Source organism: Pseudopodoces humilis, chromosome 4 (assembly GCF_049639895.1).
Source record: "Pseudopodoces humilis isolate 2021_Gansu_Grassland_sample_001 chromosome 4, ASM4963989v1, whole genome shotgun sequence".
Lineage (NCBI taxonomy): Eukaryota > Metazoa > Chordata > Aves > Passeriformes > Paridae > Pseudopodoces > Pseudopodoces humilis.
This window is the reverse complement of record NC_142203.1, coordinates 2,086,982-2,104,197: the sequence shown is the minus strand read 5'-3', so window position 1 is coordinate 2,104,197 and position 17,216 is coordinate 2,086,982. Positions and strand designations below refer to the sequence as shown.

At 37.8% G+C, this 17,216-nt stretch overlaps 1 protein-coding gene across 1 annotated transcript in view; it reads left to right on the top strand.

Annotated features, from left to right (window-relative positions):
- Nucleotides 1-17,216, top strand: part of EDIL3 (EGF like and discoidin domains 3) — a 231,014-nt gene that overhangs the window by 63,552 nt on the left and 150,246 nt on the right. The window contains exon 2 of the mRNA XM_088054435.1: nucleotides 2,130-2,258. Coding sequence (XP_087910561.1) covers nucleotides 2,130-2,258 — 129 coding nt within the window. The remainder of the gene's footprint in view (nucleotides 1-2,129; nucleotides 2,259-17,216) is intronic.

The window sequence follows — 17,216 nt, the reverse complement described above, 5'->3', positions numbered from 1 at the left end:
TGCAGACTTTTCCTCTTTAGGTCCTTGTTACCATTATGTGAGTCAGACAGGATAGGTTGTTTTCTGCTTGGCTTTTTTTGTTTGGTTGGTTTTGGTTTTGTTTGGGTATTTTTGCTGGGTTTTTTGGTTGTTTTTCTTTGTTTGGTTTGGGTTGGGTTGGGTTTTTTGGTTGGTTTTGGTTTTTGGTGTTTTTTTTTTTTAGTTTTAGGGGTTTTTGTATTTTTTTCCTATTGTTTTTGTTTTGCTGTTTTGTTGTTTTGGGCCATTTTTTTGGTTGGAGCTTTTTGTTCCCTGTGTTTTCTTCTTTTTCTTAACCCATTTTCTTTAGATGTGGTCTTTATTAATTTCATTTCTGTGATGTGCTATAAAGACATTACAGAAATCACACCAGTGACTGACAGGCCAAGGTGGTGGGTCAAAAGGGCAATTAGTGCAGTTATTTCCTGAACATGGAAATAAATGGCTGTTGACAGGGAAGAACATCTGCTTTATTAGTCCCAAACCGCAGGTCAGGTCACTTTATTTCAGGCTGAAAAAGCCAACATGAATTTTCAGGCAAATTAAAACCACTCAGTTGACTGTCCAGACTTTGGTTATTTCAGGAGATTTCAGTTTCTGGAAATGCCATGTAAAATTTGTGTGTGAATTCTTCTTGCCATTCAACATAAAATTTACAAATCCAAACAGTATTTTGGGGTTTTTTTGCCTTTTAAGCCAATGGCATAATGGAAATCAGGAGGACACCAAATCAGGAAATATGTAGAAAAAGTATCTTCTCTCATTTTAATCAGAATATCCATGTGGATTTGCATAATAAGTGTTCCTGCTCCAGATGCTATTTAGTTTAATAATTTAATTGGAGGTATGGGAATACAGTTGTCAGAGCATTCATTTAATAGTAGCTGTTCTTTCACAACCAATTGCCTAATCCCTATAAAGCAATAAACAAGCATCCTTTGCTACCCCAATAATGCAACAAAAGCAGAAAATGAGAAGTCTTGGCTTATTTAAATTCAGTTAGAAAATGTCATTTACTGTTCTCAAATAGCTTTACTTCTTCATCAGCTGGACAGTCTTTAAGACAAAACCTAATACCAAGTACATGACAGCTCTCTGTGTCACCCTAAAGCTGACAAAAAGTTAAAAAAATCTACAAATATCCCAACAAACTGCTGCACAATTCCATGAGTTCTGTGCAGCTGATGCACAGAATTCATAAGGGCATTTTCGTGCATCAGTTACATTCCTTAACCAGTGTTTAGATGGAAATTCTCACACCAAGGATTAATCTGAAATTCATGTGCAAGAAAGGTGTCGAAATCCTGAGCTGAGTTTACCACCAAAATAATCCAAAATATTCTCTAATGTCAGTACTGCTGACATAAACCAAATTCATTTCTCTATATCTTTTAAATTACATGGGAAAAAAAAACCCCAAAACTGGCAGTTTCCAATTAAAAAAAAAAAACACAGAAAATAATCTATTTGTTTTCTAATAATTATCTATCTGTAGATTGTTCCTTCAGATGCATTTACTGCACAAAATACAAAATAATGTATTATTTTATTTATTATATATTTATTTATATATTTTATATATTATATAATGTATTTTTATATATTATCTAATGTATTTATAAATGCTTTTCTGAGTAGTAGAGGGCACAAACCTGACTTTGAAGATGGAGACAGAGATAAATAAAAATGTATGTGAATATAAGATAAACTATCTGAGAAAAATTATTAAATTAAAGTTGACCAAAGCCTATGGGGTGTTCTTTAGGATTGCTTCCAGTTACCCCACTGGTGGCAGAATGCAATCCGTAGATATCCTGTGTGTCTTCAGCTTAGAAAAACTAAAATTTACTGTTTGCCATTGTCTTTTGCAAATGGATTGAGTGGAAGGCAACCACATTTTTATGGGGTGGAAGATTAGGAAAAGACAATTACGTGGAGTTCTGCTGTTAAATAAATACAAAACTGAATCAGCCAAAAGTCATTCAAAGGACATAGGAGTTCTTCATTTATTTCCATACCAAGTTACCAAAAGTCTGACTTGCTTAGAGCCTGTGGGCAAGTTTTGGCGACTTTTCTACAAAAGGCCTTGTTTTCTTTTCCCTTATCTGCAGCGGATGTGTGCGACTCCAACCCCTGCCAGAACGGCGGCATCTGCCTGTCGGGGCTCAATGACAACTTCTACTCCTGCGAGTGTCCCGAGGGCTTCACGGACCCCAACTGCTCCAGCCTTGTGGAGGTTGGTAAGTGCAAATCAAATCAAATTCCTGAAAATTTAATTGGGTGCCCCGCTAGCCCGCGGCTGGCCAAGCAGCGATCCCTCCCGTGGGCTTTTGTGAGGTGATGGTGATGCCTTTTTGGGCTACCTGAAATCAGAGGGCAGGCCAAGTGAAGGGAATAAAAAGCAGCTGTATTTGCTGAAGGGCCTTCAGGTACATTTAGGGCAGACAAAGCCCCCCAGGGCTGCACCCAAAATGGAGCAGGCCTGACGGGTTTCCCACTTCTCTAAGTCTGCTCCATTTGCACACCGGGGGTTGATCTCCCAATTGCAGCTGCAGGAATTGATGAAGCCATTCAGCCCCAGTTTGCTGCCCCAGCTCCCTTTTGTTTGCATTTCTGGGGCCTGAGGCACTGAGGTGTCCTTGATTGCCAGGCCTGGAGAGGAATTGCTGGGTCTGACCCCAATGGGGAAGCAGCAGCTGACCCTGCACATGGGGTTTGGGGTTCTACCCCAAAGACCTGCAGGGTTACAAATGCATGGGAAATGTAAAAGCTGAAATCCCCAGGCATCAACGGGGTTGTTATATTGATCATTATCGGGGGTTTTAACCCTGTATCTGTGCCACAGGCATCTCTGTAGTAATTAACAGTTGAAATGGCATCTGCAGAACGTAATTACTCAGAAAAGTCCAGTGCTCCACCTCACAAAAAAGTCCATGGTGGTGACTGAGAAGTTGCCAACATTTTTCAAAGATCAGTTCTAGATAATTCTAGATCATTCTAGATAATTCTACGATAATTCTATGTATCCTTCTTCAACTTATGGCCTTCAGATCTTCAGTTCTGATAATTTCATGCTGATATCCAGAGTAAAGACTAATTTCTTATTTAAATGAAGAGACAGGAACAGCAAAGGAGAAAACCAGAATAACACACAGTGGTTATTTGGTTGAATTTCAAAATAATTACCCATCTGGAGACTCTAATTAATCATTAGATGAGTGCATAGAGCACAAGTCAAATGTACTGAAATTTTGTGATGTGCACTTGACTCAAAGTAAACCTAAATTTGACTGGCAGATCCAAAACATCCAGCAGGTCTGGCCTCCTTAAGGAGGTATTAAGTATTAAGAAAACTTATGGAGAAAATCAGAATCTGAAGGAAAAGATAGCTCACTGAAAGTTAACTGAGCTCTTGTATTTTCCCAAAGAAGGCAAAAAAAAAAATATGTTTACAAAGCAAAATGGTGGAGCTGCCACAGCTGGGCTCAAAGCTGCAACTGTCCTAAATCTGTGTTGTTCTCATTTTTTAATAATGAATTAATCAATTTAATAAATACATTTTAAGAAAGCTACACAGGGAGAACCAGGGTTCTGTGGATTAAGCATATCTCTGCAATTAAAGGGAGCAGAACTTGGTCCAGCAACAAAGGGCTCTTCTTTTTATGAAGTTTTTTGGTGGATTTTCTTTTCTGAAAATGATGCTAGTGCTGTTCTGAGGGTGAACTCTAAGTGTCTGCATTGCAGTTTTAAGGGAATTTGGATTTAATTTGGTTCTTTTAAGTTAAACTTTCTGTGAAGAAATGGACCTAGATTCTCTGGGAGAATAATCAACCTCAGACACAAACTGTGTTTTTTTCTGGCTCTAAAATGTCGTTGTAGCTGGTTACTGCCTAAAATTTGAGTTGCATAAGGAGGTGCTTGTTGCCTTGGTGCAGCCACACAGGAAGCCAAGAGACACTGCCTCAAATCTTATTTTCCATCCCTTTCCTTATAATTTTTACCAGTGCTTGAATTTGTCCCACTGATGTAGGTCATGCTACCCTAAAACAGCCTAGACATGGCTTCACTTCAGGAAAATTTTGGATTTATTTTGTACTTGGCTGGTGGGAAATTGCATTGCACATGGCTGGGAGGATGCCAAACATGACTGAATCTGTAGAAGAAAATCATATTGTGATAATTGTCACTGTAATTAGCAGATGAGCATTAATAGGGCTTTAAAAAATACACATATACTTAACTAAAATCTTCAAGCACTTCAACAAAAACTCAGTTTGGTAAACAGACTAAAGCACAAGTAAATAACTTAGCAATATGTGACAATCACAGCACTTACAGAAGCAGGGTGTTACATCTGTAGCTTGCAATCCATGGGGAATATCTGCTGGACAACATTGGTTAATTAAATAACTTATTAATATTCTTATAGGATCTAAAATCCAGAATGTTAATTTAATTTGTGTTTGCCTTGTTTGAAACACATATGGATTCAGTCAAGCCTTGTTAAAAACTTTAAAAATTGATTTGAAAATAATCTTTTATGTTTTAGGAAAAGATTATTCTGCATTATGTAACCCTAGAACCAGTCACATAAACCACTGGGGAAAAAATGGTATTTCAAAAAAAATAATTTGATTTTTTTTTTCCTATGAAAATGATGATGATTGGCAGCCAATCAGCTCCATTAATTCAAATATTGAAGAGTTTAAAGGAAAATAATGTTGTAAGATGTGTCTAGAGTGCAGAACCCAGGAGTGCAAGACCCTGAGTGATCACTTTTACTAAGAGTGTTTATTGGATGTAAGATTTAAGAAGGAATACTAGCAAAGGTTGCTTCTCTTTGGCTTTTTTAATGAGTGTTTGCCCAAAAACTAATCTCTTAATCCCTCGTATCTCAAAAAAGGCTTCTTGGCTATTTTCTGTGTAGTTGAAAACACTAAATTAAACATTGGTATTTAGGATGTCAGGAGGTACCACCTAGGAAGAAAAGAGGAGGGTGAGAATAACAAAAAAACAAAAACAACCAACCAGCCAAAAACCAAAAAATAACCAAAATAAAACAGAACAAAAACAAAAACCACAGAAAATAAAACAAAAAAACCATCCAAAACCCAAAACAAACCAACAAAAAAACACAAAGAGCCTGTGTCATTCTGTCTCCCTCAAAAGGGCTGCACAGAAAATTTTAAAAGCAGCTGGGTGTTTGCATCCCCCTCATTAACACTCCACCACCAGACTTTGTGCAATGACAGGATGCTCTGCTGAACCCTGGGCACCAGCTGGGAAACCATAAATTTTTCAAGGGACATACCTTAAGCAGGAGGATGTTCACAGTAGAAGACAACAGGGATTTTACTTAATCATGCATTAATGTGGGTAAATAAAAGGCAATCCCATTCAGACAGCGAGTCATGAACTATGCAGTGGGAAACAAAAAAAAAAACCAAAAACCTAGATGCGTACAAGTACCCAGGAAGATCAAAGATTTAGGTAGAAGTCTTCCCTAAATAGATCAGCAAATACTCATGACAGTTTGGAAGCTGCATGGATACTCAAGAATGTAACTCCCTTTATTACCTTAATAGAAATAGGATTTAAAATAACCTGATATTGATAACGGTACCAATTTCAAGCTAGGAAGTTCAATTAATAATGTGCTTTTATAAATTTACTGATGGAAAAAAATATTACTTTTCTGCCATACTTCATTTTTTTTATCTGACCCTGTCATTTTGACTGTGTCTAAACCAAAATTTGTAAAAAATGGTTGTGACACTAATTTGTATATTTTAATTTTCCATTCCCATTCTGACCCTACTCTTTCATTAGTGGCAATCCCACTTTATTTCCTGTGTGCGCTTCTATCCCAAACTTTGTCGTGCTAAAAGAATTGAGATGAGGTGATCTGCAATACCACCCTATTTTGCAGCCAGGTTTTTCAGTGCTCTAACAGATTTTAAATATCTGATAAACTGGCAGAGGATAAGATAGGAAAATGTATGTTTTAGTTGTTTTCAGTACAGCACATCCTCTGGCGAGGTGGAAAAGGATTTAGCTAAACAGATAAAAGGTGATTATATCAAACATTCCAAATAGCAGGATGTTTTCCAGAGATAATAAGAACACTACAGTCCAAGTTAACTCTTCAGCAGACTCCTGCTTACATGTATGGGAACATTAATTTTAAACTACATTGGAACAAAATAATTTTCGATTAATTAATATTGGCATCAAAATGCATCGCAGAGAAGTTGACAGACTTGTAAATAACTCACAAGTAATTCTCAGGAATCATGTAAATTATTGAAATGCAATAAACAACAACTGTTACAGACAATTAATAGGAGTCCTTAATGAATTCTGTTCGGGAAAATTCTTAATGTGCTGCCTATTAACTTGGGTGTCTAATTAGCCATGGACAGTGCACGAAGGGATCTATAAAATGACACTGAGGGAAGTTTTCTTTGAAATAAAAATTACTCCTATTTTTTTTTTTTTTTGGTGTGTGCATGAGGGAAAGCACACAACCTTAATGACAAGAAAAGGAGTAGTTAACTTTTTTTATGCCATAGGGCAACGAGAGTGTGCTCCATGAGTTGACCATGTTCACATTTGAAATCTGATCATCTGAAAACTACTCAGTATTGATCTTCCAAATCTGAAATTCAATAACTGTCTGAGAGGATAAACTGGTGAACATGTTTAGTTTATTTAAGTGAAAAAAAAAAAAAAAACAACAGATGTCAAATGGGCTGCCAGCATCCTTTTGGAAAGTGTCTGTACCTTTTATGTCAGCTCTCAGTACTCACTGAGAGGATCTCATTATTGAAAAACATGGTTAAAAAAACGCCTGTGTGCATTTTGGAAAGCTGGAAAGGCAAGTTAATGATCTCATGGTTAATGATCAAGGGGAGCTTGGTCTAGGTACAGCGTGGAGGCTGAGAGAAGGGAGAAGAGTTGAAAGGTGAGCCAGAGATGCCAGTTTGACATCTTTATTCTGCCAAGTGATTAAGAAGTGATTTTAGGGTTCATTGCTTAGCACATTGCAGCTTTCCATATCAGTTCAGTCTTCCCAGTATCCAAAATAAACTTTTTCTTTGACAGCTGCTGTCTCTCGGCCAGGGACGCAGGAATCAGAGGGGTTCTTCCCTTTTCAGGCTGTTAAATAAAAATTCAGTAAGATGGATTAGGCCCAGAGTGATCTGATCTGTTTGCTTTGTGGCTTTATTTGCACAACCTAAGTCTCCACTTTTGCTTTCCTGACCTCTGCACTGACAGGACAAGGGCTTCTGGAAAAAAATTAGTGCAGATAAAAGTCCTGTCACTCAGTTCCTCTCAGTCTTGAAGATGCTTTTCAATGCCATGATTAGAAATGACTGAATGATTTCAAAGATGCTTTTATAGACTTACAATATGTGATTTTTAATTTCTTTTTTTTTTTTTTTTATATAGGAGGGTTGTTTGCACCACACATTAAACATGTGTAGTAATGGATTTTCCAAGGTAGAAATAGTGAAATGAACCTACTCTTACCAAAAAAAATTCAATTACTTACTGTCACGTGCATCTAGTATGCAACTGATATGAAGGTGTTCGCCTTAACTGTAAACAAGGTAGCCTGGAATAATGCAAATTAAAGCTCTAGCACTCACAAAAGCAGAATAGTTTAAGATGTGAGGCATTCATGGAGGTCTATATCCTAACCCCACCTCTCAGTGGATGATTCAGGGCTGCAGGTTTCTCAGGGTCATTTCCAGCTGAGTTTTGAAAATTTCCAGGTTTGGAGACTTCACAGCTTCTCGTGACAATCTTTGCCAGTCTTTGATCACCTTCACAGGAGGAAAAAATAAATAAAAAAAAGCAAGGAAACAAATGGACAATCCCCAAAATCCCAAATACACTTAAGTGTAATTTTGTGAAATATATTTGTTTTCTCATTGTGCTGTCACTAGGTACCAGTGAGAAGTCCCTGGCCCTGGTGTCTTTATTTGTATTTTCTTCTCCAGATTTGATTTAGGGAAATCATCCCTTCTCTTGGCCTGCTGGCATTCCTCTCCCTAGTGCAATACAGTTCTAGGTGCAGATTGCACAGGATATTGGGAAATAGAGTGTGGACTCCAGATTTCAGCATCTATTGTCACTTCTTTGGGTGTAGTGTCACCCAAATTGAATGTATTTATTCCTATATTAGCAAAATCTACGTGAAGGCACTTATTCACCACTTTTCTTATTGCCAGCAGGAAGACTTTATTATATGACTGTGAATTCTTCTTCAGTGAACCAACATGCTTTACTCTTGATACTGATTCATTGTTTGAAAAAAAAAAAAATTGCAAAGGAAATTATTCTCTTTTTGCTGATATTGGCAGTCTCGAAAAAAACCATTGCAGTAGTTCTGTTGTTAAAAGAAGATTAAAATCAGAGGTGAGGTGGGCCTGTGTTTATTTGAATTCAGCAAGAATAATCAGGTTCCATGGTTAAAGGGTAGTTTCTTCTGGGAAAAGAGTGAGAACAGAGTGGGAAGGGAGGGACTGAAAACAAATTCTTCCCTGCAGGGCTTCAGCATGTTGAGGGCATTTCTCAGTGCTCTATTCTGAAGCCTAAAACTTCACATTTCTGTTACCACAGCAGAGTTTTAGGCGGAATTGACTGCAAAACACATTTTTTAATCAGAAATTATCACATAATCAAGATGTTCTCATAGGTTATGGAGCTCTGTTAAAAGCAATCAATGCATATTAATAAAAATAATTTGACAAATTAGCCCCTAATGTTTAGTTTCTGAGTATCCAGAAGAGCACATAATGCACAGAAATCTAAATTGAGTATCTGAATTCATGCAAGCAGAATAGCTTGCTAAATGGCATTGATTGCAGGGCAGAAAATGTTGTTAGCCATAATTTACAATATACATTATAAATGTACAGAAATATACATTATTTCTCTCAAAACAATTGTCTTTGGTCTTGATTGCCAGTAAATCTTTTGTGAAAATAGGGCTTCAAGTCACAATTGGTGAGGAGGGTGCAATAATGGGAGTTCAGAGTCGTAGAATCCCAGGTTGGAAGAGACCTCAAGGATCATCTGGGTCAAACTTTCTTGGCAAAATCTTGGTCCAGGCAAGATGGGCCAGAGCCCTGTCCAGCTGATTTTTAAAAATGTCTAATGCTGGGGAGGGAATCCATCATTTCCCTGGGGAGATTATTCCAGTGGTTGAATTTCATGGTGAAAATTTTCCCTCTTCTACTCAGAGCTTCCTCAGGAGTCCCTTGGAGCCCTCAGCCCTTGTCTTCTCCATGTGGCTCCTTGCACAAAGGGAGTCTCCACCTCCTCTGAGGCCACCCTTAAAGCAGTGGAGCATGAGGGGAGGTGTCTCCTCAGCCTTCTCTCCTCAAGGCTGGGGCACCCCAGGTCTCTCAGCCTTTCCTCACAAGTCAGACTTCCCAGGCCTTGGATCCTCTTTGTGGCCCTTCTCTGCAGCCTCTCCAGCCTGCCCAGCTCTGTTTGGCACAACAGGGACCCAGCCTGGACACAGTGCTCCAGGTGTGACCCCAAGGAACACTGAGAAAAGTGGGGTCATGACTTCTATACCTCTGATTTTCCCTTTTTGGTGCCTCCTTGTGTGGGCAGTCCTGCAGTTAATTCCTTCTCCATCTCTGTGTTCCTTTGCTCCACGGTTTCCTCGTGCTTCTTTGTCCTGTGGAGCCCCAGAACCCTGCAGGTGTGTCCAAGCCTGCTGGCAGTGCTCTTCCTGATGCATCCCAGAATGCTGCTGGCAATTGTAAAAAAAGGTGGTTTTTACCCTTTTACCCTGCTAGGTTTCATCAGAGTATTTCTTTTTATCAAGCACTTTGAAACAGGTGACAGGAAAAAAGTGGCGCTGGTCAGTGTGACCGTGCACAATGTTTGTAGGCAGAGAAAACTTGTAACACCTGAATGAGGAATGTCCTGTTGAATGGACCCCATGCTGGAATTCATATCACATTTTCTTATTTTTCTGCCCACAGATTTGTTGTTTGAAAGTACAAACTGGCAAGGGATAAGCAGCTCTGGACACACTCTAGAGGGTGAGCAGTGGTACACTCTGAAGGAGATGTTATGCATTTTATGCATCTAATTAAAAGGGCAAATGGAAAACATCCAGCCTCTTGTTGGCAGGCCTACTGCTCAGGATGAGACCTTGCAAAGAAAAATAAGGTTTATGAGCAGGGTTTTATTTGCAAAAACACATCCCCAGTCCCTGCTTTCAGCTGGAGGGATGAAGGACTCAGTAGTGCATCGTGTTTTGATTAAAAGCTCCAACACTGATGCCAAGCCTTGCATGCAAAAATACTGAGAAAAGCGAGCATGTAGGTCATGGAGAGATGTGATAAACTGTGAGACTTTCCATCTAGGTGTTATTTAACTGGAAATTCCAAGTACACAGAGCTAGCTAAAGTCAGGGTGCCCCAGAAACAAGAGTTGGCACCTGCCTGGGCTGTGGGTACTGGAAGGGGGGCATCTCTGGTGAGCCAGGTCCATTTCCATGAGGTTTTACCCTGTTTTATTGGGTGAAGAAGAGGAAGAAAAAAAGAGCAGAGAAACAAAAATGAGAGCGGTTTCCCCAGAAATGTGTTGTGTCTATGTTCCTATATATTTTTTAAACCAACTTCAGAAGAAGTATGTAGAATAAACCAGTTATGTTTTGTCAGATCTGCCAGTGAAATAGGCAGCACATAAAAATGTGGAGAGCTCATGCTGACAGACAGGGGAAATTGCTCTTTGGATAGGTGCTCTTAGCGTTGTCTGGAAAGAGAAGTGTTCAAATAGTTCAAACACTCTGGAGGAAAGGAGGTCTTGGTGGGCAGCAGCTGCATGGGATTAAAGCAGCAGAGCACGTGACACATCGAGATCCAATGAAATAAATATTCTGGTGCACAATATCCTGCACATTTTCACATCCATGAGTACCTCTGGAGTGGTCTGAGTGCCTGTGAGAATCGCTGACACAGCTTCTGGGCTGTTTGTCGTGGTGTTCCATGTCATGTTGACTTTGTGCTTTGGTCTCCCTGTCCTGGTGTTTAAAATGAGTTATCATTATTATTACTATTATTTCTTTATGTAGCACTATTATTATTATTATTATTATTATTATTATTATTATTATGCCATATATATTTTTATTATAATATATTGTATATAATATATAATATATAATACATTGTATATTGTATATGGTATATTGAATGTGGTATATTGTATATTGTATACAATATATAATATATTGTATATTGTATATTTTATATTGTGTATTGCATATTATATGTTATATGTTATATATTATACAGTATATTGTATAGTATTTTATATATTAAATATATTATATATAGGTATATTATATATTTATATATAATATTTTTATTGTTCCTACTCAATTGTTACTGCCTTCTTTTAAGACAGTTTCTATTACCAGATAATTTTTTTTTTTTATGTTTGCCATTATCCCTGACAAATGCTAGTGGTCTTCAAGTTCCTGTCCAGTTCCAAAGAAATTAATCATTGCAGGAGTTTATGTACTTTTGAAATACACTACTCATTAGGAATTATTAATTCTTATAGATTAGGGATCACTAAGCATCATCATGCTCAGGATTAATTACTATTTGGTTTTGCTAGCAATGGGGTATTAGCTTTATTTTTGTGTTCCTTTAGCTTCTTGGCTAATGCAAAGTAAATAGTTTTGGTGATTTTTAAGAGACCAGACAGCATAATTTCTTATAAAATTTTGACTTAAGAAATGTTATTGAAGCACTGCCTCTGTTTGTTTTCCCATTTTATATAATATAGTTTTCTCCTGGATTTTTATGTGGAAGCATGTGACTCAACAGTATGGAAGCAACTTGCTAAAAAATAAAAGTGCCAGAAGGAAGCTGATTCTTGAGCTGAAAAAGCAAATTGGTCTTTAATGAGATGTTAATTCTGGCATCCTAGGAGATTCAGATTAGAAGATTTTATACTTAGGAAAAAAACAATCAGATGGAAAACCTGGTGGTGTTGAACTTAATGCAAGTTCTAAAAGCAATTTGGTTCCAGAGTAAAAGAAACACAAATTAAAAGCTGAATATTCAATCCAGAGACAGATGGACATTATTGTTTCCTTCTTTTCCCCTTGAAGTTTTTTACCAGATTTTTTTAAAAAATACTCTTTCTATAAAGAGCTCATTAAGCAGAGCAAAATACATCATGTTTTGGCACCACTTTTTCTTACTTTTTTCCTCTCCAGGTATGTTTACTTGTTGTTAAATAATGAATTAAGGATTATTTCATTGCTACTAAAAAATAGATGCAATAGTTCAGGAGCCCTTTTGCTTTTCTCCAGTAATAAAAATACTTCTGTTCAGAAGCAGAAGAATAAGAGTACCCAAATGTCTCTCCTAATAAATTTCATATTTCTAAGTGGGAAAAGTTGCTATTTAGACACTCAGAAATGTCTTTTCACTGTGTAACTCTCTCTGTGGTTCCTTTCTATGCCTATTCCTTTCTTTGATTTAAAATCTCTGTTAAGTCACTTGCTTAAGGGTCTTTGGTGTTCGTCATCCAGGTGCAAAATTCCCTTAAGCATTTAAAATACTGTGGAATGATACATCTACTGTCTTACAATTTAGGGTTTTTTTTCAGTTCCAGAATAATAAATGAACTTGTTGAAGATTTTAAACTGGAATATATAAAACTGGTATTGTCTTAAGCAAATAAACCTTATTCTTTAATATGTTGAGGACATTGAGCACTGTTGGTAGAGGTTTTAAGAGAATGTAGAAGAATTAGGGTGATATAGATTAGATGAGGCCTTTTAACTTTTTGAGCAAGGGATTAATTTATTCCCTTTATAAAAATCACATTTTTCCTAAGGGGAATAACTTGGGAAATGCTTTCATTCTTGATTGTTGTTTTTGCTTTTTTTCTTTATTTTTTTTCCCCAAATATAAGTGTAATTACAGGAACTCCATAACAAGTCTATGGCTGTATTTTTTTCCTATTAGGCTACAAAATTAATGCATGTTTTATTGCAAGGAATCAAGAAGACAGGGGAATTATAGATGAGATAATATCATTAAATATAATAAAGAATAACTAGCTATGAAAATTGTCAGTCAAAGTAGCAGGAAGAAAAATACCAGAGGGGTGTCTCACCTTTCCTACCCCATTTCAGGTTTTTAGTTTTTTTGTCTGAATTTATTGCTATTTAGACAGATGTGCCTGTGCTGTGCCAGTTCTTGTCAGGTGTTAATAACAACGCTGAAACACCCCCACTTTTCCCCCTTCATTTACCCTGTGAATTATCTGGGATAGTTCTTTTTGGGGTGAAAAGACACTACATGCCATGTGCTTATCTTTTTGTGCATTCATGGATAATGAGGATAATGAGTACTTGAGTGAAATGCTGACAGTATGAAGCATATGAATAATTCAACTTAGAGATACTGGTTTTGAGGCTGGTTTTTTTTTTTCAGGTTATATCACAGGTGTACAGCTTTCTCCAACCTGATGATGCTATAAAATAATGATTAATAATAATTAATTTATATTTATGTTATATTAATGGCCAGAATTATAAAAGCATGAGGTTTCATGCTGAATTATGGTTGCAGAGCTAGTATTTCATAGGCATTACTTGAGCTGAACACCTGCTTGAGAATTGACATTGCACCGTGAATTAGGAGAGTCAATATATTATTTTCTGTGGTAGAATAAATTAATCAATGAGATTGAAATTAATGTTTCAGCTGCTCCCCCGTGGCTATATCTGTAATATTAGAATACTAATTTGAGGGAAACATGCTTGAGTTATCGATACCTTCTTCACTTGGAAACATGCACTGGAATAGCTCCACTCTAAATCAGGGAATTATGAAGTCTGGAAAATTCAAAAGGTTGACTCAGACAAGACCTTAATTTTTTTGTCTCTGAAGTTAGGGAAAGAGTGAGGTAGAATTCAAGAGCTTCACGATTTGATGAAATCACGCTTCAGCTTCCTTGGTATTTATGATTCCTTTCGGTTTATGTGTCACTTCATGCATATTTGGTGCAAATATGTGTAGTTCCACTCTTCTGATCGTGATTTTGACAGACATCTAACTCCAATGTGCATGAATGCATGCCAGCTTTTAGTATTTTTCTTTTCTAATGGATGGGTATGAGACATGCACATGAAATCTGCTTTGTTTGCCTGTCCATATCCACAGCACTCTGATCACAGAATCCCAGGATGGTTTGGGTTGGAAGGGACCCCAGAGCCCCTCCATTCCCACCCCAGGCACGGCAGGGCCAGCTCCCAGTGTCCCAGGAGCTCCCAGCCCCAATGTCCAGCCTGGCCTTGGGCACTGCCAGGGATCCAGGGGCAGCCCCAGCTGCTCTGGGCACCCTGTGCCAGGGCCTGCCCACCCTGCCAGGGAACAATTCCTGCCCAAGATCCCATCCAGCCCTGCCCTCTGCCACTGGCAGCCATTCCCTGGCTCCTGGCCCTGCAGCCCTTGGCAATTGTCTCTCTCCACCTTTCCTGCGGCTCCTTCGGGCCCTGCGAGGCCACAGGGAGCCGAGGCCAAAGCTTCTCCTGTCCGGGCTGAGCAATCCAAATTCTCCCAGCCTTAATGATGTCCTACACTTACCTCCTGACAGGCTAACAGAGGTGGTCAAAATATCCTGGAATATTTAGTTTTGCCATTCAAAACATATCTTTTGCATAGACAGTGGGTTACAAAAGCTCAGACTTCAAATCCTCATGGATGTCCTTCACATACTGCATTTCCATTCATAGACAGCTCTTCCTGCCCCTTTCCCGCTGCATCAGTGCATCCACACAAACAGAGGTTATTGCAGGAAGATGTGTCTTCTGGGTAATGCGATTTTTTGCTCCTTTTATCCAGCCAAAAAGATCACAGGAAGAAGTTCCGGGGCTTGCAGATATTTATCCTGCTTAGGATCCCACATTGGGAAGACAGGGCTGGGAGTGATGTGCCTGTGGATTCAGAGTTTCAGAGGGGAATTCAAGATATCTGTAAATTCCAGAGTCCCCTCTCTAAATCCCAGCCAGTATTTTTTTGTAGCTCCTCATGGCTTGGAACAGCAATAATTTGGCTTCTGTTGAGTCTGTTTGCTCAACTGCTCTTCTTAAAAGCAGGTGTAGGGAAAACTAGGGAGGAAAGAGCTGCTGCTGCCACAAATCAGAGTTACTTATTGTTCTAAATATTAGAAATATTATTATAAAATAATTAATATTATATATAAATTAAATAAATTAAATATTATAAAATAATAAATATTATAAAACTTGGGAGTTTTCATGGAGTTTGGTGAGTTTCATGATGCAGACAGAACCAGGGCAGAAGAAAAAAATTCTCGTTTGCTGACGATGCCTTTGTGTCATTTCCAACACAGACTTGAAGCAACTTCAGCTTCAAATGCAGACTTAAAGTTGAATGAATTGGCATTAATTAATTAATAATAATTAATTAATGTTATGAATGAAGATTTTATGCCTGTGATAAAACCAAACCAACAACAAAAAAGCAGGAAGTTAAAAATATGTTAGTCCTCAGATTGTCAGATGTGTTGTTGCAAAAGCCATCAAATGGGGAGGTGGAAATAAAGGATGTACCTGAAGAACTGAGATATTTTATGACCATTTATTCTCCAACATGATACAAACATATTATTCATTATGTTATCCATGTTGTCATTAAAAAAAAAAAGTCTTGTTTCCTAATTTATTCAGCAGTTGCTGTGACTTGAGCTTTAGAAAGGGTGAAAAGCTCAGTTACAGCAACTTGCATTTAATGAAGATGAAAATTATATTCTCACAGAGAAACTAGAGTGAGTATTATGGGACTCAGCAGAATGTACTTGTCTAAATGCTAATGTTGATTAAAAGACCATAAAACACAGCCACACCATTTTCAGATTTTCCAAACCATGTTTTTGAGCTCAGTTCCGCACACAAAAGTCACGTTCTTATGGCAGATGTGACTTTCCCCTCCATTAACCAGCTTTCTCCTGTTGGGACAGTATGAGCTAAAAACATTCCTGCTGTGGCAAAGAGGAGTTTTCATCATTGGTAAAGACTCTTAACTACTTAGATGAACCTGAGAAATGTCTGTGAGATGTTTTTGCAGCCCTGTGCTAGCACAAGATCTGCATTTGCACAGGCAGAGGTGACATCAAGGCTTGCAACAGAACTGTGGTTGTGGACCAAGACTTAAAACCCCGAGAACCCAGTAAGAAAAGTATTTTTAAGAGCTAGATCTCAGTGTATTATATCACCATTATCTAGAAATACAAAGCATCCGGTTCATATTAAGCATCCAGTTCTGTCAAACTCAATTTGAATTTACATTAAATCAAACAGAAATAATTTTTTTGAAGTTGTCTTGGTTTTCCTCCATGTGTTAACTATGAGGGCAGTAAGGGTGTGAAATAACATGAAGACAGATGTATGCCAACATATTCAAGTACAAATGTAATCTTGCTGCAATTGAGGGAGAGAAGCATGTCTTGATTAAAAATTTCTATTACTTTCCTCCTCTTCTTAGGCAGGTCAACTTTTTAATCATCAGTTATATTGCTCATTATGAACAGTCTAATGAGGCCAGAATCTGGTGCTTTAAGATTAATTTTTGCAGATAGGAAAACTGCGCTGTCAGTGTCATTTGATTTACTCAAAAATATGACTGAATGGGCTGTAATTTATAAGGGGAACGATGACAGTCATAAAAAGAAAATATTTAATTTCAGCTTCTGCTTTTCCTGGCATGAAATAAGAAACATCTGCAGTAGTCATTAGCTTGTAGCTGAACAATGCATCAGCCAAAGTCAGCAACAAAAGTGAGCAGTGGATTAACTTTGTCCTCACTGGTGGCAACTTTGGGATCAGTTTTACTTTTATTAAAGCAAGAGATCCTGACCAATGTAGCATAGAGTAAATAAATATACCAATCTGAAAGCAAGGTGGTGGATGCTTCATCAGTGCCATCATCACTTGCCCTCTCAGGGTGGAAGAGGGGACCTGAGCAATTTAAAAGAATCAGTAACTCAAAATAAAATAGATTTATTGTGCTCCAGGCGTTGCACATGAATAAATGAATGCCCAAAGAGCATGAGATAAAAGTTTTTCTAAAACAAGGAATGTAAATATTAAACTATCAGGCTATGAATCTTGGTACTGA